Here is a 21,014-nt window from a genome sequence, read left to right as displayed (position 1 = left end):
AAAGTCAACACATCAGAAGGGTTATTATCTTATTATCTAATTACAAAAAAAAAAAAAAAGAAAAAATAGTGCCTTCTGTGTCAAGAGTAAATTATGCAAGTGCCATTTCCCCCTTATTAATTACCAAAGCTTCTAGCTCACCAAGATTCACTAAGCCTTTGCCCTTTTGAGCCTGATTTACTAATTTGTTTGAAACTATTCAGTTTAAACTGTTACATTAACAAGGCAAGAAAACTGTGCCCTTCTGCAAGGGCTCGGTTGTGTGTCTAATGGGCTCTTCTCTTGGCTTGATCTCATAGTCTCAGTAGCACAGGTTACCCTTGCAATGTCTACACCCTAGGTAGTATAATTGCTTTTGTGTGTTCCTGAGACTATGAAATATGTAATTTCAGCACTATGCCATCTCTGCCATGTAACAGTCCCAAAGAGCAACCAATTGAAGAAAGGATTTCAGAAGAGCTCTGTCCGCTCTCCTGTGCTGCCTCCTTTGGAGGCAGACAAGGAGACCGATGATTTTTTCAAAATTGTCAGAGTAATTTTTTTCCATTTGAAAATAAAGCATATGGTGTAAGTCCCGTTAATTCAGGGAGCAGCATCTTTTGCCATCCCATAGCACCTTGCTATTAAGGGAGATTCCTAGGGCAGTGGGGCTGTCCTGTCTCCAAAGCCCCAGAAAGCTGCTACACTGGAGTGAAAAAAATCAATACCTCTGTAGTGCAATACACTCTCTCCCATGTAGAAGCCCATGATTTCGTGTCAGACAAGACATCAGCATAATCAATATCACAGTAAGTAGCTTCCTTTTCACCCACAGCAGAAAACACACTGGCTGCATTGCATATACCTGTCTGGACCACACTTTGTGTTACTCTCTCTACCTTCCCTTCTCCTCCAGGCTTGTTTGGTATAGAAGAATCCATTGGAACAATCATTGGGGTTGTGGCAGCCGGGATTGGAGGCATAGTGGTTCTGATCATTGTTTTAACCCCCCAGCTGAGGAAGTGCATCCTCTGCATGAGACAAGAGTCTCGCCAAAGGTACCTTTTTTCAACTTACTTATAAACGAATTAACCATTTACTTACCTCTGGTCAGACGTGGGATCTGGATCAGGAAATAAGCAGTGTGCATAAAATGCTAATGGAGCCTGTTCTGTATTCCATCTTTTTCAAGTAGTTCTTTGTTCACGCTGTGTAGACCTTGATGCATGGGCCCTAAAGAGCTACTTATGAACAAAACAATAGGATCTTCTTTAATTGCCACTTTCGACAAAGAGTTGTTCAGTGAGATGCTGCTGCTTCTTTCAACAATGAGTCCTAGGACTCATTCATTCTTTTAGGTTTATGCTGAAGGAGGGTTCTTCCTCCTACCCACTTCATGCTTATGTCTGTGTTCTTGTAACGCTTGTGTACAGAAGGCCTATGATGGCTTAAGTAAGTGAGGTGTGGTTTGTAAAACCCAATTATCTCTTTTATTACATCAGCTGATCAAGTTGGGAAAACTAGAGGTTTTCATCACACATGAGCCATAGAAATGACCTAATAAGAGGCTGGTGTACCTGAAAGCTTACCTGTTTTTTTTCCAGTTCTGTCAACTAGTCTAATTTGAGGAGACTGACACAGAAGGCTGGATTTTGAAGCAAACCTAGTTCCCATTTTGTGCAACCCAAGGTGTGGTCTGCGTTTCAAATCGAGCTAGGCTGACCTTTTTGCGTTCAGTGAGGAGTTGTGTGATTTGTACCTCTTCTCCTGGCACTCAAAAGGTCTTGCTCGGCCTGCTGAAAAAAATCCCCTCCCGGAAAGGCTGAAGGAAGAGCTGCTCCTGCCATTCACTGGAGCGCTGCCGCCACCTGATGGACAGCGTGGCAGGGACAGGGACGCGCCAGGAGCTCTGCCTCCCTCAACGGGGAGGGTCTTCCACCCCACCCCTTACAAGGAAGCATACTTGCTACCTTAGGCTAATGCTGCCCACACAGCATCAGCCCTCTGCAAACCCTCTGCATGAAGAATTCACAACTTCTTTACTTGCCAGAAAGCCTTGGAGGAGTTTACTGTGTTGTACTGACTCTACATCGTTCACTCACTCTCTCCTTTCCTTCTTGCTCAGCATCGCTTGAGGTGCAACATTACAGGAGCTGCTGGAAGATGCAACGCCTGCAGGTGGAACAACTCCTGATGCCCTGTAAGCCAAAAAATGGACCTCTAGACAGAATAAAAACGTTTGCCTCTATCTGTTGTCTTTGGCATTTTAATTTTTGTTAGCCTGTTTCTTTTCCTGCAGCTTTGACAGTCACAGTGGCATATTCACCATCCTCCTGCGGCAAGGAGCAAAGCAGCCTTTTGTGAAGAAATTTGTATTCTCATCTGCCAAAACACCACTTAGTTTGCCCACATATGTGTGCATTTAAACTCTGATGAGGTACTTAGGGTCTTTCTGAGCTGTTATTTCTTATTTTAAAGGTGGTATTCAAAGTTTGTCAGCTGTGCTTCAGCAGAGACAGAAGGACCTACCCAGCTGCTTCCACCTACCCAAAAAATTAAAGTGTTGCTTCTGGGGTGTAGCTGTGGCTCCCATCTGCCCGTGCCTCCTGGTATAGAGGCTCTTGTCCCATTGCCCTGCTTCAGCCTCCAGGCTTGTAACAAAGGCAGAAAGAAGGCCCACTTGTACATAGCTACCCCCGATTGAAAGAATGGGATTTTGTTTTACTCTTGCCAGAAGGAAACTTAGTGTTTTGATATAAGCCTTCTAATACCCTTAAAAAAAAAAAAAAGTTCTTGACATGACTGATGTTCTCCACAGTCTCCCTCTCCTAACGTGACAGTAATTGATTCCCAGGCAGTCAGTGGCAGGGGGATGTACCAGTATAGGAGACTATCTTCTAAATGCATCAGAGAGCAGCATATCAGCTCTGAAGCACGTGTAACAGGTGAGGAGTATATTCTTTTGCAAGGTATGGCTGCACCTACTACTAAGGAGAAGTCAGAAACACTGGCCCTTGCAACACAGCTGAGAAGTGTCCCTAGTGCAATGAGGCAAGAGCATGAGGGATAAGACAGTTGGACTCTGAGCAACCTGATCTGACTAAAGGTGTCCCTGCTCATTGCAGGGAGATTGAAACTACATGATCTTTAAAGACCCCTTTCAACTCAAACTATCCTATGATTCTGTGATCTAAAAAAAAAAAAAAAAAAAAAGCCATTTGGTGACAATAATGTGTTCCCACTGCACTGCAGACCAAACCCTCTGTTTCTGCAAGGGACATGATCAGACCAGGATGTTGTCCTTCATTCAGCGTATGTTTTACCCTGGCACAGAATCACAGAATGGGTCAGGTTGGAAGGGACCACAGTGAGTCATCTGGTCCAGCCTCCCTGCTCAAGCAGGGTCATCCCATAGCACATTGCACAGGGTTTTGTCCAATTGGTTCTTGAATATCTCCAGTGAGGGGGACTCCACAAACTCTCCGGGCAACCTGTTCCAGTGTGGGGTCACCTACATGGTAAAGAAGTTCTTCCTCATATTTGGGTGGAAATTCCTGTGCATCAGTTTCTGCCCATTGCCTCTTGTCCAATTGCTTGGCACCAACAAGAAGAGCCTGGCTCCATCTTCCAGACACCCTCCCTCCAGATACTAATAGACATTGATGAGGTCCCCTCTCAGTCATACCTTCTCGACATTAAACAGGCCCATCTCTCTCAGCCTGTCCTCATAAGAGAGATGTTCCAGCCTCTTACTTATTTTTGTCACCTGTTGCTTCTCCAGCAGATGTCAGGGTAGTTAAAGTGCCCCACCAGAACTAGCACCTGTGACTGTGAGGTTGCTTCAAGCTGCCTGTGGAAGGTGCCTCATCCACTTCCTCCTCCTGACCAGGAGGCCTGTAGCAAACACCCACAACAATGTCACCCTTACTGGTCTGCCCCTTTACCCTAACCCAAAAGTCTTGCTCGTTATCCACCCAAAGAGAGAGCTCGATACATTCCAAGTGTTGCTTCACATAGAGGGCAACTCTACCACTGCACCTGCCTGGTCTGTCTCTCCTCCCCATAAACCCTGGCCTGATAAAAATTCTCTCACACCAATGTTAGCTCTGGAAATAGAAGAAAAATTTTATTCCAGCACCTTTTTATTCAAAGGGTTAGCAGAAAGGTTCTAAAAAGACTATTCTGGCCCCCCATATCTGACATGGCAGGTGGGATGAGTCTGTCCACATAAAAAATCTGGCCAGAGGACGAAGTGTGGGTTATATGGGGCTGCTCCCCAACACTTGGCTGCTTCTTGGTCACACAGGCACACCATTTTTTCACACTGGTCTGTCAGGTTATCTGCAAAAGAAAATGTGAGCAGAGGATGAGAGATTCTGTATCAGATGAAGGCAAGAAACAGTGTTAGGAGGAACAGTTCCCTGAAAAAGCAACTCTTAGGGATCAGAGGCTATGGCAGCAGGCCCAACATTTCATGTTGTGAGTAGATCTGACCTTCCCCTGTCCTCTGTCTGTCAACAGATCTGATGTTAACTGTGACCAAGAGCATCAGAAAGCAGCTAACTGTAAATTGGCAGTGGCTATAAAAATTTGCCCTGTACAGAGCACTCCCTGCTTCCAGAGCTCTGTGATCAATGGGGGCTTAATTCAGCAGTCAAAGCTAAAAAAGAAAATTATTTTATCTTAGCCTGAACTAAAAATACTCCACCTTTCCTCAGTCAGTAAATTTCCCTTCTAATTCTTCCTTCTGCAAAACAGACCGATTTTTGAAAGAAAAAAAAATGCTGCTTTGAAAGGAGGAGACTCCCAGAGGCAGAAACCTGAGGGCATAGAAGCACCCACTGGGCATTCTTCACTCATGTTCCATCAGCTGTTGTTACATCTCTCTCTGATCATGGAAGAGGAGCCAAGGAACTCTGCAGCAGGGCCAGGTACCTGAATTTTATGAGCCAGCAGCTAACAAAGCTGATCAAAGCCATACATGGAACACAGAGAATGCAACAATATGACCACATGACTAAGCAAGGACCATAAGGAATATCAAAGCCACTAGCTTAGATGGCTACATTGAAAATGACTGATTTTGAGTTAATGAACCCCATACCACCTCTAGGTGTCTTAAATACAGCCATTGGGCTAATATTATTTCAAAGCAAAGTGCCTTGTTTCTTTGAGGCTGCTACCATGGATTATCTAACACCCACAAAACCCCCCAGTATGCAAAGTTTAATATATAACTTCATGTAAAGTTTTGCTCCAAAACCAACTGCAACAAGTATAGAATTTTTTTCAGGTTACACTGGACTTTGCTGGATCAACCATGTATCTGATAAATAAATAAAGCCTGTGTTTCCTAAGCTGGTCTGAATAATCACACATTTACTGGTAAAAGTGTTTCAAGGATCCCACAAATTAGGTTTTTAGCACTAAGGCCACCTTTTTCTTAGCTACCAATCTTGCCTGGTATTCTCCTTGCCCCTCTGCTCCTTGAGTTCTTCCTGTGCTGTGCCAGCCACTGTCTGTCTAATGTGAGTACAAAAGCCTGGCTTTGCAGCATTTCTGTTAGAGCAGAATGATTTTTTTGATCAGCCTCCACAACTTACAGCCTTTTCTATATTTCAGGTGTTTATTGAATGGAATTTGCCTACCCACTATGGTATATAAGGACTGAGGAATATGGTTTTGCCAATTAGTTTCATGTCACAAAAAAACCCACTGAACAGTAGAAAAATGAGGAGAAATCCCAGGTAAAATGAGTTTCTATTTAATTTACATTAAAATATCGGTGTTTATATTACAGTGTCAGGCAAAAAGCATTTAATTCCTTTTACATTGAAATGACAGTGCAAACAGTTCTGCTTCTAAAGCCTCTGGACATCTTTACCCTGAGCCCAGCAAGTACACCTGGCAATTTAATTCTTCATCCCTTTTGTTTTAATGGAATGACATTACACCTTCACACCCCAGTAACACCTGCTGTGCTGTAGCTTGGGGTAGGAAATGTGCCTTCAGAACACATTTCTATAGTTCCTCCCCACGGGGTATGTCAGAGGAAGTGAAACCTGCTGAGGGCTTATGGAGAACAGTTGATGGATGCATCTCAGGTCTTGCCTGGAGATCAGTTAGGGAATTAATGACATTTGTTTAACTAATGCTTGTTAGCCAAGTCAGAGCAACTGCAGCCCAGTGCACTCCTATGGGACAGACTCTGCACATGTCTCATAGACTCAGTGATACATCTCATATACACAATTTGGATTGTTCCCTCACAGCAAAAAGAAACTGGATTTTTTTTTTTCCCCATTTAAAGATGACTAGCATAGAATACCAGTCAGTTATGGAAATATGGGCAAGCAGGAGGGAGAGCAGTTATACATTAAAGTGGCGCATTCCTTAGCCAGCACTTTGTATTAAATAAGTTGTTCTGGCACTTTGAAAAGAGGAACTGCAGATGTGCTGTGCCCCATTCCCATACCTGCTGGCATGTTTTCAGCTGCTGGCGAGGCTGAGGATTGCACCAATAGAATACAGTTTTCTGATAAGATAGAAATATCTTTTAATGTTCGTGCAAGTAGCTTTGATGATTGTGGAGACAAGTTTTAATCTCACGTGCTTCTTTTCAAACTTTCAAAGTGTTCTACAATGGATTTTGCCACCAGGGACTTCTTGAAGACTTAGAAATAGAAGTGACAAATACTAAGACTCAAGTCATCTGGTGGATGTCAAAACAAACTGTGCAAGGCACTGACAGGCTGTGATTGTGTAATTCAAACCTTCTTGACTGGGTACCAGCTGTAGAGCTGAGCACAGTTACACTTGCTGTATGCCTGCAGCACTCGAGAGCATTTGATTCTGCAAGCTTCAAAAATCCCCGCTGGAGCCCCACACGAGGCAGAGATACAGGCTGGCAACCTGTTTAACCTGCAGCTGTGCAAAATAGCATGGCTTTTCTCTAGCAGCACATAAAAGTACGTAAAACAGTGCTGCTGGAGGGAGGGCCAAAACTGCAATGGGAAGAGCATCCCCGTAGACCGTTGCACAGCTGTGGAAAGAGGTCGGCTAGGAGCAGGCACCGATTAATGCCATGAACAGAAAGTCTACAGTCTGCACCCCTGCCAAACTGAGATGGCTCGTGGACAACCCTACTCTCACTCTTCAGCCTGCAGAGCACTCAGGTTACCTGGAATGGGTGGTGCTGGGGCTCCAGCTTTCCTCCCAGCTCTAGCTGGGGACTCTTGGCAAGCCTATCAATCCAGGGATGGGCAGAGAGCTTGGTAGAGAGCAGACGTTTCCTAAAGCAGCTTTGAGAGCAGCTCAGCTCACACAGACCTGCCTCTGGGGCGCACAAAGCTCTTTGGTCAGCCTAGTGCCTGCAGAGGGAGCGAAACACACCCGACAGGCGCAAGCATTTCCTTACCGCACCGCACGGTGTTCTGCTCGCACGCCCAGCGGTAGCGCTGCACCTTGGGGCTGCAGCCTGCCTTCTCTGCCTTGTCGTAGCAGCAGTCGTGCGTGTGGCAGCACCTGGGAGAGAATGACAAGTAGAGTCTGGGTGTCCTCCTGCATCCTGCATGTTTGCATATACTCCGGGGCGGCTCAGCTCACACACAGCTCTCGACAGCAATGTTTGCCCCAAGCTGTCAATAAATCATCTGCTGATGAGCCAAGTATCCTGACATCTCTGAGAAGGTCAAAATATGGTAATCTCACTGAAAGGGAACTGAAGTGTTCCTACAAGGTGAGTGATTGTGGCTCACTAGCTTAGGCCCATCCCAGAATTTGGAGATAGGATGTTTTTTGCCTTCCTCAATATCACCAAGAAGTTTCATCTCTTCAGTTCCCCTGGACCTGCCCCATGCTCTTTGGCCTATCCGCTTTCTGAGGGCTGGCTACAAGTTCATCAGTCTCAATGGTGAAATTTGTATCAGCTAACTTCAGATCCTTCAATGCTCTCTATATGCATATCTGGGGCATAGTTCACATTTTCATGCTGCAGAGATCTAAGATAAGTGAAAAGCATTGCATTTGAAAGTGCAATTGCTTTTCACTGACCATAGAGGGGGATGAGGGTGAGTAGCTCAGCTGATGACATCTGTCCTACAGACTAGTAAGGTAGATAAATCTCACTGTCAATTACTTCAGAATTTATATAAAACTTGACCTCCCTTGAATTTTTTTCTGGTAGTTTAGGGACTCAAAATACACTGAGTAAAAATTCAGCACTTAAGGAGGTTCTCTGCTGAATAACAAAGGTTGTTTCAACAAAGATGCAAGGTCAGAGGCTGAAGGCCTATGGGAGTGATCTGTATTTCCAGAAGCCATCTCTGCAAGATTACGCTGACTCTACAGAGAAACCACTCTACTAAGTGGGAAGAATTGAGACAGGCTGGGTTTTGGGGTAAATGATGAGTGGACAGCTTTTAGAGAAGCTCTGGAGTTGTGGATGTGAATCAGTACAAGAGGTTGATGAGCTGAGTCAATAAAAGTCTGGGATCTATCATTTTTCCCCGTGAAAAAGCGGAAAAACACTGCAAGAAGGATTTCTTGTTCAAGAACTAGGGCTTCTTTAGGGACATGTTGGGAGCTGCCAGTACCTTACCCAAGAGCTTAGGAGCATCAGGAAGTTCGTTACCCTCTGCTGCAGGAGGATTTTTCTCTTTTAGAAATTGGTTTATGGATATGAGGGATGGTGGGCTCTGTGAGGTAATAAAGTCCAGGAAAAAAAAAAACCAAAACAAAACACAAAACAAAAAACACAAACAAACAAAAACCAAACAAAACACCCAAACCAACCAACCAAACAAGAACAAAAAACCCACCAATTTTTGAAGTGCAGAAAAAATTCACCACTGATGCAAATTCTAATAAAATCCCTGGAACCAGATCAGATGAATCATGTGAAAGAGACAACAGATCAAATTCAGCCTTCATGGTAACCCCTGTGATTTTATGGAGGCTGTATTTAGTCCATTCTGCTTTCCCTACTGACTGAGGTCTGAATTTAGTAGTTAAAAGTAGCAATTTCATCCCACAGATGAGTCTGCAAACTAAATGCCTTTTTTTCTCAACCTACGAAGATGAAACCTGTGTGAAGATTACAACCAGGCTGCTCACTGCATCGTGAAATCTAGAAATGCAAGTTAGCAGTAGCAGATGAGTATCTTCTTCCATGCCAGCTCCTCAAAGGACTTTGAAAAGGGACTAAGCCCTATGAGACATACATATCTAGAAGTTTTCCCATGAGGAATTGCAGCAATTGCTATAATTGAGAAGACCTTACCCAGCCTGTGGAACCAGTTCTGTTGGACAGGACGAGAGTAGCAGGCTGTGGGTCAGACCTTTGTTGGTCTGGTAACACTTGCCTCCTAGGCTTGTCCTGAAGAGGTTAGACATGAAAGGCTAAAGGAGGGAAGAATTTGCAGCCTTGTGGAAAGTGTGAAAGTCTTGGCTTTCTCCAACATTTGAGTCCATCTACAAGGTGTCATAAAATATGCACTAAGGCACTGAGCTGCAACTGGGGTATGTGTCATCGGCAGGATTTGCTGTAGCCCAAGGAATCCTGGCTAAGACCTGAAGCTTCAGCAAAGCTTAATCCATCCTCAGGGGATGACAGAGAGCAGAGCAGGCCCATCATCTCTGTCTCATTCATACATGGGACACAGCTCACAGGAGACCATGGTGGGGAGCCACAATCAGGCCTAGCTGAGGCAGAGTGCCAGCTGTAGAAATCACAGGGTTTGAGAGGTCTGGGGAGTGAACCAAAAAGCAAATTGGGAAAGTTGGTGTCAGGGATGGTAGTATGTGAAGAGGAAGAACAATGTGAAGGTAGATGGGCAAAGGAAGGTGTTAGGAGCCTCTGCCAAAGGAAAAGAAACTGCTCTTCATGGATAGCCAGAGGGAACAAACAGAAAAAGAGGTAGGAGAATTGGGAACAGATATTGTTGGAGGTAAAAGACGGTCTGTGAATCAGGCAAGGACAAGCAAACGAGCACTAGAGAGGTGAGCTAGCTAGCTGTGAGAACTCACTGCTCCTTATCTGGCTTGGCAAAATCAGGGAGAATTGCACAAATTTGCAGGACCACAGGATTTGGGACACAGTTCTGCTTCCACTTACAGCAGTTCCTCCTGATGATACCCATAGCTGCAGCAGGGTGACATGTAGCTTACACCAACTCAAAGCCAGAAGACTGGCATTCATGTTTTACAAACATCTGTTTCAGATGCAATGAGATGCCAGGGAGCAAAGACTGAGGAAGCCTTTTGTTGTCTTTTGCCACCTTCAGAGAGTCCCCTCCTGTCTGGAAATGCCCTTTGCTGCACCTGGGTCAGAGTGGTGTTAAGCTTTTAATAACCTGCTAACACCAACACAAACAGAGCCAGCCAACACCATGGCAGAGCACTGGTCAACTGGTATGGAAAACAAATACAACTGTGTCATCTAGATAGTAAACAACCTGTTCATCACCTCTGGGCTATGAGACAGCCCTAATGGCTACAGACAGCTCCGGCTGGTCCCCAGGGATCAGCTGGCCAGACCCCTGCTGTGGTAATGCCAATAAGGTAAGAATTTGTCACATTGTATTTGTCATGCTAACAGCCCCATCGTTGCTTTGTGGCTTTTTCTTTTGCTTTAACTTTGCAACAGGCGGGAAATCTTACTTCTTCCTATGAGTATGCCAGAACTTAAAGGTTGGACTCAATGGTTTTAGAAATCTTTTCCAACCTTAACGATCCTATGACTTAGATGAGTCATACATGCCACCCTGCCTTTCATGGCATTGGTGTTTTCAGGGACACGCTGAGCATCATCAGGTCCTGGTTTACAAAATACGTGCTGCAGCAACCCAGGGAACCAGAAGGGAGAAAAAAAAAAATCTATTGACTATGTGGAAGAGATGCCATTATGTCTTGAAGTGTGTAAGAGTGGGACAAAAGAGAAAAGGTAATTACTGACAACACCACATCAAAGTCAGTGCGTGGAATAAACCTTATAAAAGGATTACCCACTTAGTGGCTTTTTTTCTTTTCAAATAAAAGAGAGGTGCTTAGAAGCATTCTAGCCCTGTCTAGACAGATTGACCGAGTAGCTCACAAGAAAATGACTCCTTTTGTAAGGGTCTCAGTAATAAACCTAGAATGTCAAGGGGGTGAGTCATTTTAGACAAGGGGGTGAGTCATTTTAGACAGCGTTTGTCAGTCATGGCCAGTAGTTTTGCCACTCTGCTTCCTCCCTTTTTAGAATGGCAAATATGGAAAGTAACGTGATCACTTTCACAGGCATGGAGTCCTCAGCCACACTGATCTTTGCAGTAGTTCTCTGTTAACAGATATCAATATTTCTTTAACACAGAGAAAATATAATATTTTAGGGCTAAATCTAGTGGGGCATTGCTGGTTCTTCCCAGCTAAGAACCTAACTAAAACCTCCCAGTTTTTCTATTGCAGCCAAGCATTGCAACTAAGGAATAATAATGACTGTACTTAAAGGATCAAGCTTCCCTTTTACAAACTATCTTGTATTTTGAGGCATTTCCTGTTGCAAAGTCTCATTTTCTGCCTTTAGGATAAAATCCATATCCAATGGGATTCAAACAACATCAGAAACACTGGCTGCTGAACATGTAGCCATATTTTGCTCTCTGTTTTTCAGGAGTGCTGACTACTTGCATCTCCTGGAATCACATAAACGTGGAGGTCACTCAGCCTCTATGGAAAACAGCTTTTAGGTCCCTCTGCTCAGCCCTTCAATAAAAGCAGTACTCCAAATTAGTGAAGTCATGTTTTACTTTAAAGGCTTTATTATGAGAACTGGTAAAGGGTAACAGAAATAATTAAACACCTCACATCCACGGCTGTCGATGGTGATGTGCAGATCGAGAGATATTACTGAAAATTAAAAGAAACCTATAGAGCTGAAAGCTATGGCCCTTCGTAGGTAGTTACTCATCATTTGTGAGCCCCATAGTGACTGATCATAGATGAAATATTTCACAGGGAAAAAAAAAAAAAAAAGGACATGATGAGATGGTTTGGGGAGTGAAACATTGCTGCATTAATGAAGGCAGCTCTATTAATTTTAAGGGACAACTTCTTTTTCATGCTCACAGAGGAGTTGGTCTTTAACCTAGACATCTTTTCTTCTTTTTTTTTCCTCTCCCTTTTTCTGACCTGACAATTCAGCAGAATTCTGTAGCAGAGTGAAATGTCTCCAGCACCAAGGTATTCTGGCAAGCTCAGTTCCCTTCACAGTTGAAGGAAGTTGAAGACTGCTCTCACTGCTGCTAAAAGCAGGGCTTGCTTGTAAGTAACGCCTGGAGTGTTGACTAGGTAAAGATAGACTTGTGTGCTCTGTCTTTGGTATTTCAAACTGGACAAGATTGCAAATAACAGGTTCAGAGCACACAGGAGTCCACTATGCTCAAGCTTTACATGTATGCTAATCACACGAAAGAAACCTTTGATTGCAACACTTCCTAGACACATTGTTTGTAGCCTTAGGAATAACAAGCACAACATCTCCCCCCTCTAACGAAGAACGGGAAATAATACCATGCTCTCCCTTGCTGTTCTTCCCTGATTCAGTGTGAACTAACAGGTGATGAAGGTGACAGGTTTGATTGATTCCTCCTTGCAACAATTTGGATTTCTTCAAGAGGATAAACAGTGATATTCCCATTGCTGACATTTTAAAGATCTGGGTAAAATAACCCTCCAAATACCTTGGAACACTCTCTTTTTGTCAGGCAGAGTTTGCTCTCCATGAATACACATTCAGCTGTTTCAGGAAATTATATCCTGGTTTCTCCTTTACCTTCTACCCCACATAGTACAAGATCCCAAGAGCTTTGGGCTCATCCAGAAGGAGGTTAAACTCTCATTCAAATCCCAAGTGATATGTGGGTCCTTACCCACAAATCCCCAGTACTGTTCATATATACTAAGTTCCCTCTCCACAAGGCAGAAAATGAGTCCATAGAGTCACAGTAGTACAAACAGGGAAGGATGGGGAGATCTTCACTGCTTCTGGACACAGGGACGGTGTTTTTCTTACCAGTCTGTTTTATCTCTAGGCCAGCCTCGTCCTCCCAGTCCACAGTAGCATCCATAGCCAATGTATGCCAAGGGAGACCGTCCCGTGCCACACGATATAGCTCCAGCCAGTTCAATGATTCCTCGAGTGTGCAGTGAATGCGATTTTCCCAGAGGACCTTTCCAAACTGCAAAGACAGGACATGGCTACGCACAGGAATTAAACTCACTTGCCACTGATTTTCCTACAGTCCTTAAAGGGAAATGGCTCTGGTTTTAGTTAGCTGAGTCAGCCCTGACAATCTAACTAGCCATGACATTCAGCTGGTAAGGGGGACTCTGCAGGAAGCTTTGCCTGAAGCCTGGAATAACCAAGAGGTGATGCAGAAATACCCAAGCAGGCTACTTCTTCTAAGGGAACTCAGTTCAAACAAGACTTACTATTTCTGGTGCACTAGGCTGTGATTGCAGCTCTTCTGCACCCAGGAGTAGCGTGCCTGGTTTTGCACATCACAAAGCCCAAGCTGCTAAGTTTTGCAGGGCCTGTGCCAGCACCATGCAGAGCCAGCTGGGCTTCACTGCACTCCAGAGCTCCCAAACCTGGGAAAGTTTTCCAGCTATGATGTGGTCCCAAGTGGGACATGAAGCAGCAGAGTACAACCACGCAACCAGACCTAGCCTGGGCTCTCTGGAAAAAAAATGAGGTTTCTACGTTGCCCCAGATTTCTTACATTATCTGAGTTTCCCCTATTATCCAGGATGTTTTAACCCATCCTCTAGGTGGCAAAAAGCTGACAGTACTATTAGTTTGCATAAAGGGTAGCTACAAGTCCCTGAGCCTGTATAGTACATACTTTGTCATGAGCATGTACCATAGATACATGTGCATCTGTAGAGTGCCTACATTAGCCAAGAGCTATGTATGTATCACCTTTCTTTTGAGACTTTGGAAGTTCTGGCAACATTTGTATCAACTTCTGTTATTCAGGCTTGCCACATTAATTTGGGGGGGAAAAAAAGGATCTCTATGTCAGCTGAAGTGTCTGAATTACCACCCAAACCAGTCTGGGGATTTCTGAGTTACGACTTTTCAGTGTTGTGATTTCACATGTTAATTTGCAACTTTTTTGGAAACCACAGACTCTGCAGTACTGTTATGGAAACCAAGAGTACCCTGACCCTAATACTCAAACCGCTGTGGTGCTCAGCTGCAAATGCTGATGCTTATCATGCTAACAATAGTGACAAATAGCAGTATTTTATGCCTGGGTTTACTGTGAAGGACCAAGTGCACTTTGCGCCACTCTATCCTGAATCACAAAGCTACCCACCAGTAGAATCAAACCCCTCAGACAGACAGCCTAACCCATCTGCCCATCCCACCCATGCACAGCCACTCCAAAAAGAAACAGGGGGACTTCGTGGCACGCTTTGATGGAGAGGGAAGTGATGCCTGGGAGCTGGGAACTTGCCGCTGAAGTTGCTTTGCCACTTGCCCCTGGCTATTGCAGCACGCTTGACCTCTTCAAAGTGTTGTGCAAACACGGACTAATTAATCCCCTAAACCACCCAAGGACTCAATACTATTATTAAAACAGTTGCTTTCCTTTTAAAACCTAGCCTCTAATGCCCTTGCTTGGGCTTCTCCCCACATCTCCTGGGCTAGCTCGCCCTCCGAGCCCAATCCAAGTGCCAGTGAGAACAACGAGGGTCTCTCCTTATGAAGGACAAGGCAGGGCTTTGTTCCCTCTCCGAAGCCCGAGCCCCCAGCAGGAACTGGTCGTCCACTGCAAGAACCATCCTCCACTATTTTCATCACTATCCTCCACCATTTTCACCCTGGTGATCGCACCTCTGGCAAGGGGTTTCAGCACAGCCTCCCTCTGCTTCCTGGGGCATTCCTTGGGGATTAAATGCACATTCCTGAAAAAGTAACTGCTCTGCTCACCTAAACAGTACTTGAGTGTTCAGGTTTCGTGCTAAAAACACATTATATGAGTGTTATTCCAAACTAAAGAGACCATTTATTTTCCTTGTCTAAACAGCGGGGCTCTGCAGTTAGAAGGGGGCTCAAGCTCTCAGGGACCTCAGGGGAAATCATAAGCAATGAGCTGCTCTGGATTCGGGGAAATAAATCGTGCTTTTTTAACCTGTTGTAGTGTGCAGACCCTGAAAATGTTCCAATGGAGACAAAAACTTCTTTGTAGGCATTCTGGCCTCCTGATGAACAGTTTGAATTTTTCACAGCTATCTTTCACTGGCCTTTTAAGCCAGGACTGCTGGACTTGATCTGTTGGCCACTGGCTGAAAACAGTGTAAGGTAACTGTACCTCACCCAGAAGAAGAAAGGCCATTCTTCTTTTGGGGATATCTCTGAGGATCAAGGAACTGTAATTACAGTGCAGACCTGCTCATGAAAGTGGAGTGAAAGCCCCAAAGGAAATTGAGTCCAAAAGACTCAATTAATGTGCTTAGGGCTGCATGCTCTGCAAGAGACATCCAGGCAGCCTCTGATGTTCCTGTTCTTTGAAAGCTGTCTGGGTTTTGAGCCAGCAGCGAGTTGCTGCAGCTGAGAGGTCAGCCCCAGAAAGTACATTTTAATATTCAGGTGCACAGCTAATAACTTGACCAAGAACTGAAATTGCTTTTTCCATGCTGGGCAGCCAAGCCAACACAGCTAGGAAAGCCTTGAAAAACTCTGAGTCTCCACAGTAGCCTGCATCTAGCCACATCTTCCACTAGGAACATGTCCAGTCATTAGTTATACTACTAATGGAGCACCTTAGCTAAGAACATACCTGCAGAGAGGTGACCAGCGGTGGATCTGACAAATCAGACTTTCTATGTCCTGCTTACAGTGGTAGCCTTTAGATTAAAGTAGAGTTTTGCTTTTTGTTTTGAAACTCTACTGCAGGTATAACCTCAGACATGCCGGTTTACTGTTGCCTCTGTGTGTGGGGGCTTTATGTCATTTATGGCTTTTATAAACAAGCTTTTTAAAAAGTATTTTAAATTCAGATGAATTGAAAACTGCTTACTCCATGGTCACTGGTATAAAAAGAAGATATTTTTATGAAAAACGGACACTAAAAACTCTGTAGCAGAAAACTATTAAAAAAGAAAATGACCTGTGTTTATACAGCCCCAGCTATGCAAACCATAGCCAGGGCTGGAAAATGAGGCAGGCAGGCAGGTCACTTGCACAGCCCCTCACTGTAAAGTTGAAAATTGTCTAGAGATGCTGCTTTTTTTTTTTTTTTTTTTTTTCCCCCCCTCTCTTGGCCAGATCACACCGAGGTGCCTGCTGTGAAAAAGGCAAAGATGATGGCAAGGGGAGAGGCTGTCCCCAGACAGGGGGGAGGCATGGCAAGGCGGAGGGACCGAGAGGTGGTACTCACCTGCCTGAAGCAGCATCAGTATGAGCAGCCGGCGGGAGCCCATGGGCAGATCAGTTCCACGCTCGTGTTCTTCGGGGTTCAGCCGCCGGCACTCCGGGCAGCGCCTCGCCGTGCTGCCAAGTGAGCCGAGGTGTGGTTGTGCTAAACAATCCTCCCGGGCTGCTGCTCCGGGGTTTATATATACGTGGCTCTGCGCCCGTCTGAAGTGAAACACCCTCTTCTGCGATGTCCCTGAGCCCCAGCTCGGGTCCAGTCCGTCCCCGCAGAAGGCTCCTTGCTGCGTGGGGAGAGGGCGAGGGCTGGCTCTGTTTGCCCAGCATCACCTTTGGGAGGGAGGGGCTGCTGGAAGGGCATTAGGGTGGTAGTCTCGGGGACAGCCCAAGACACCAGGCACTAAGCCGGGCTCCTTCTTTAAGCTGTTTGCTTACAGACCCTGGTTAACCTCTGAGTAGCTGCGGAAAAGGGAAGCCTTCAACCGGGCTTTCTGTGGCTTGGGCTCACTGCTGTGGCATCCCCCTGGCAAGGATTTTTCTCTTTTTATAGATCACTTTCCAGGGTATTTTTTTTTAAATTACTTTATTTTAAGACTGATTATTTTTCATGTTTAAAAAAGAAGAGACAAAACTATAAAAATCCAACAGAAAGAATACTGTTAAGTGCAAGTACCCAATTATAAACTGACCAACAGAGCTAATTCTGCACCTCTCTGAGGGAAAAATACACTCTTGGCCTATTGCTGCACCTGACCAAACCCAATTGATTTCATAAAGTCCCATCAGTATGTGGGTGCCAGCCAGGTAGAAGACCAGGATCTGGGGCCAGTCCCACAGGGCCAGTCAAGCTCTGGTCACAGCAGACAGCTGGATTGGGAGGTGTCTTTCCCATCACACAGCCTCCACTTGTGCTGGGTCTCAGGCAATGTGGGCAGGAGGGATGTGCAGAGTTATTTTGCGTTTGGGCTTGAAACAGCTTTAAAACTCCCACCTTTCTTAGTTCAGCAGCCACCTGCCTTGTTAGGGTCTAAACATCTGCCCCTGCCCCGGTGTGGGCATGATGGGCAGGGTGGGCTGCTCTGCTGGGTGAGGAAGAGGAGGGGAAGGGGGCTGTTTGCTGCTTGCCCCTTCCCCTGCACTGCCCAGGACTATCTCAGCAGCACCCCTTGTCCGAGTTACCCATGGCAAAGCTGCGCTTCCATTCCTAACGGCATGGGTTTAAATTAAACATTTGCTTTCTAAATATTGGTACTCAAATCAAAGGTCATCAGCAAGTCGTTTATGGGGCTTCCTTCTGCTGAGACCTGCCCCAGTGCAGCTACTGGTACTCTTTGCCAAGCAAGTTTTCAGGATACAGTTTATACTGGGTACCTTTGATATAGGACAAACGAAACAGAAGAACTGAGTAAATCTCATGACAATTATGAGCCTGAAACTTCCTGCCTGCCACCACCCCAGTGATGGGCCATGTGCTGGCGGCAGGGGAGAGGGGAGGACAGCTCAAGCACACCAGTTGCTCCCTGCACTACCTCAGAGGGCCTTGGGAGGAGCTGCACAGCTTACTCTTCTGCCCTCGGAAGTTCCCTTCAGTAATTATTCATTTACTCAAGTAATAATGCCAAATCATACAGAATCACTGAATCATAGAATGGTTTGGGTTAGAAGGGACCTTAAAGATCATCAGTTCCAATGCCCCCTGCTATGGGCAGGGAGACCTTTCACTAGATCAGGTTGCTCCGAGCATCATCCAATCTGGTCTTCAGCACTTCCAGGGATGGGACATCCACAACTGCTCTGGGTAACCTGTTCCAGTGACTCACCACCCTCACCACACTTTCTTCCTGGTATCTAATCTAAACCTATGCATTTTCAGTTTAAAGCCATTCCCCCTCGTCCTGTCTCTACACCCTTGTAAAATGTCCCTCTCCATTGTAAAATGTCTCTCTTGTCAGCCCCCTTTAGGTATTGGAAGGTGACATAACGTCTCCCCATAACCCTCTCTCCTCCAGACTGAGCAGCCCTAAGTATCTCATCCTGTCTTCATAGAAGAGCTGTTCCACCAGACCTCTGATCATCTTCACTGTCCTCCCCTGGATTTGCTCCAACATTCTACATCCTTCTTATGATGGGACCCCATGTGGGGTCTCACCAGAGCAGAGTAGAGGAACAGAATCACCTCCCTTGACCTGCTGGCTGCGCTGCTTTTGATGCAGCCCAGGACATGTTTGGCTTTCTGGGTTGCATGTGCATGTTGATGGGTCATGTCAACTTCTTGTCCGCCAACACCCCCAAGTCCTTATCCTCAGGGTTTCCCTCCATCCATTCTCCACCCAGCCTGTATTTGTGCTTGCTGTGTATGTTAGCTGTTGTTGGCAAATGTTTAACCATAAGAACTAAGTTTGAGGAAGGAGGATGCTGGAGGGCAGTTGTGGTGTGATCAGTGGCTCTGTGTATACCAATCCTATGGAAGAACACAGGCTTTGAAACACCATGGGGGGCCTGGCTGAACAACATGCCCTCTTAGAGCAAGCTCCACCCCTGACAGGTGCCTGGCAGGCCCTATTCTTTAGTGGGGACCAAGAGAGAGTTGTGAGGAACCTCTACAGATGCTTTACAGGATTCCTTGGGTCCTCAAGCCTGGGAACTGCCTCCAAGGGCCGAAAATATCTGCTCTATGACTTGGATTTATCAGTCATTTGGATTTGAAACTGATATTTAATCGTTCTTTCAAAACCTTGATGAATTATAAACCTGATCAAGAAAAGACATTATAAAGTGTCAGATCACAAGTTAATTCTATTCTCCCCATTCTCACAGCCCCCCAAATAACAGACGAGTGTTTTGCCCCCCATTTAGCAACAAATAGGAAATAAAGAAATAGAGACTCCTTTCATAGCCAAATGCATTTGCAGTGTCTGAAGATTTCTGCAGGGTATTGGGGAAGGATGTCCAAATTCAGCCTTAAAGTGGGAAGCAGAATTAATGTATTGCTTCCTCATGATTGTTTCACACCACTGACTAATCAAGTTTGTTATTTATCCATGCAAGTACTTGTTACTGTTGCCTAAGTTAATGGGTATATTTATTAAACAGTATTAAGTGCTAATCATGTTCTTACTATGTTATGTCAAATGCACTGGGATCATGAGGGCATTTTTATTACTGTTTAGGGAAACAAAATGAATTCTCTGATCCCACCCTTCATATGCATTTTGCATGTTACCTCCTTGAGCTCCATTTCTCACTCAGTGACAACAGGTAGCACATGAGGCTGTTGGATATCATCATCATCAAACTCAGCTATGCAGATTACTGTCTGTCCAAAACTGCAGGTGCAATAAACTTACTTTGAGCCTCAGGTCACTTGTGTGGGGCAATCAGTCCATACTGTTGGAGGCCTATTTCTTCAGCTCTGTTGAAAACACAGTTCCCTTGGCGTGTAGCACCAAACCAGTTGGCCCTCAGGGATGATACTACTTCATGCTCTTGGACTTGTTGAAAGACAATATTAGGGAAAAGTCTTCTGTTGAAAGGGAGGAGAAATTTCTAAGGACTCCACAGTTTTTAACAAAGTTTACCTGACACAGTTCAAGATGTCAGATCTTCTTGTAGAAGCTGGGCTGTTCTTCCTCGAATGAAATACTCAGACACCAATGTAGATGTCACCACCAACCACAAGAAGAGGTCTCTGCTCAGTACCAGCAGAAAGAATGATGCTTTTGCTGCCCAGGCAAGGGTTTTTCCTATAAGAGGCAGGAGAGGCTTTCTTGCAATACTGGATCTGCCCTTCCAAAAGCTGGTCTGTGGGACTAAAGAAACTGAAGGATACAGAACAACTGTTTGGGTAGTCAGATTTAGAAGAGAAAATCAATTCTAAAGGGAAAAACCTCCATATTACCTATCAGGAGGAAGAAAAATAACTCTAAGACTGTCACATGATTTGTAGTGACATAACCAGCCACAGAGTTAACATAGCAATATAATAAGTAAACAGTCTTGTTTAACATTGACTTGCATGGAAGGTCTGCACATACTTTACTGCTGATACGGCCCAGTCAGACTTTGATGAGGAAAGACAACATTATTATTTCCAGTTTCTAAGCCTGCCCCAAAAGGAGTTTTAAAAGTGGCTTCTGGTTTGTGGATGTCCAGTATGTATCTCCTTGAGCTTCACTGCTTCTGGGTACCATTCTCATCTTGACGGTGGCATTTCTGAACAGTGAAACTGGATGCCTCCAGCCTGCAGCACCCTCTTAAAGTCAGTGCCTGCTTCTGTCAGTAGTCAGTCACACACACACTTCTCTCAGGTGGCAAAGGAGAAAGGCCACCTTTCTCAGACTTCCGCTGTCACAGATTTCTCCCAGTACCGTCTCAGAAGGTGCTGTCTCCTGAGCTGACTATGGGGGATCTTCCCCTCAGAAGTTGTTTCTACATATGATGTTCCTCTTCTGCACAATTTTTAGCACTTCCCCCCATGAAGGAGTGGACCCCATGGCTCATATGTTTAACTCTGCTGGAGGAAAGGAGGCAGAGCTGACGAAAGTCAGAAATGATGGATAGTTGAAACTGGGGGTAATGTGATATGCTGAGGGAGCACTAGCTTCTTCCTTATTAG

At 45.1% G+C, this 21,014-nt stretch overlaps 1 protein-coding gene across 1 annotated transcript; it reads right to left on the bottom strand.

Moving 5' to 3' along the window:
* Positions 1–4,082: 4,082 nt before the first annotated feature.
* On the bottom strand, positions 4,083–16,634 carry LOC126649154 (phospholipase A2-like). The gene is made up of 4 exons (XM_050333029.1): positions 16,407–16,634; positions 13,031–13,196; positions 7,397–7,503; positions 4,083–4,320 (listed from the first exon to the last, which is right to left on the bottom strand). The coding sequence occupies exons 1-4, from the start codon at positions 16,447–16,449 to the stop codon at positions 4,157–4,159; spliced, it is 480 nt and encodes a 159-aa protein (XP_050188986.1). The 5' UTR covers positions 16,450–16,634; the 3' UTR covers positions 4,083–4,156.
* Between the last annotated feature and the right edge of the window lie 4,380 nt (positions 16,635–21,014).

This window comes from Myiozetetes cayanensis, unplaced genomic scaffold, assembly GCF_022539395.1.
Source record: "Myiozetetes cayanensis isolate MyiCay16 unplaced genomic scaffold, myiCay2020 scf5-8, whole genome shotgun sequence".
NCBI classification, from domain to species: domain Eukaryota; kingdom Metazoa; phylum Chordata; class Aves; order Passeriformes; family Tyrannidae; genus Myiozetetes; species Myiozetetes cayanensis.
This window is presented reverse-complemented; position numbering and strand designations above follow the sequence as displayed.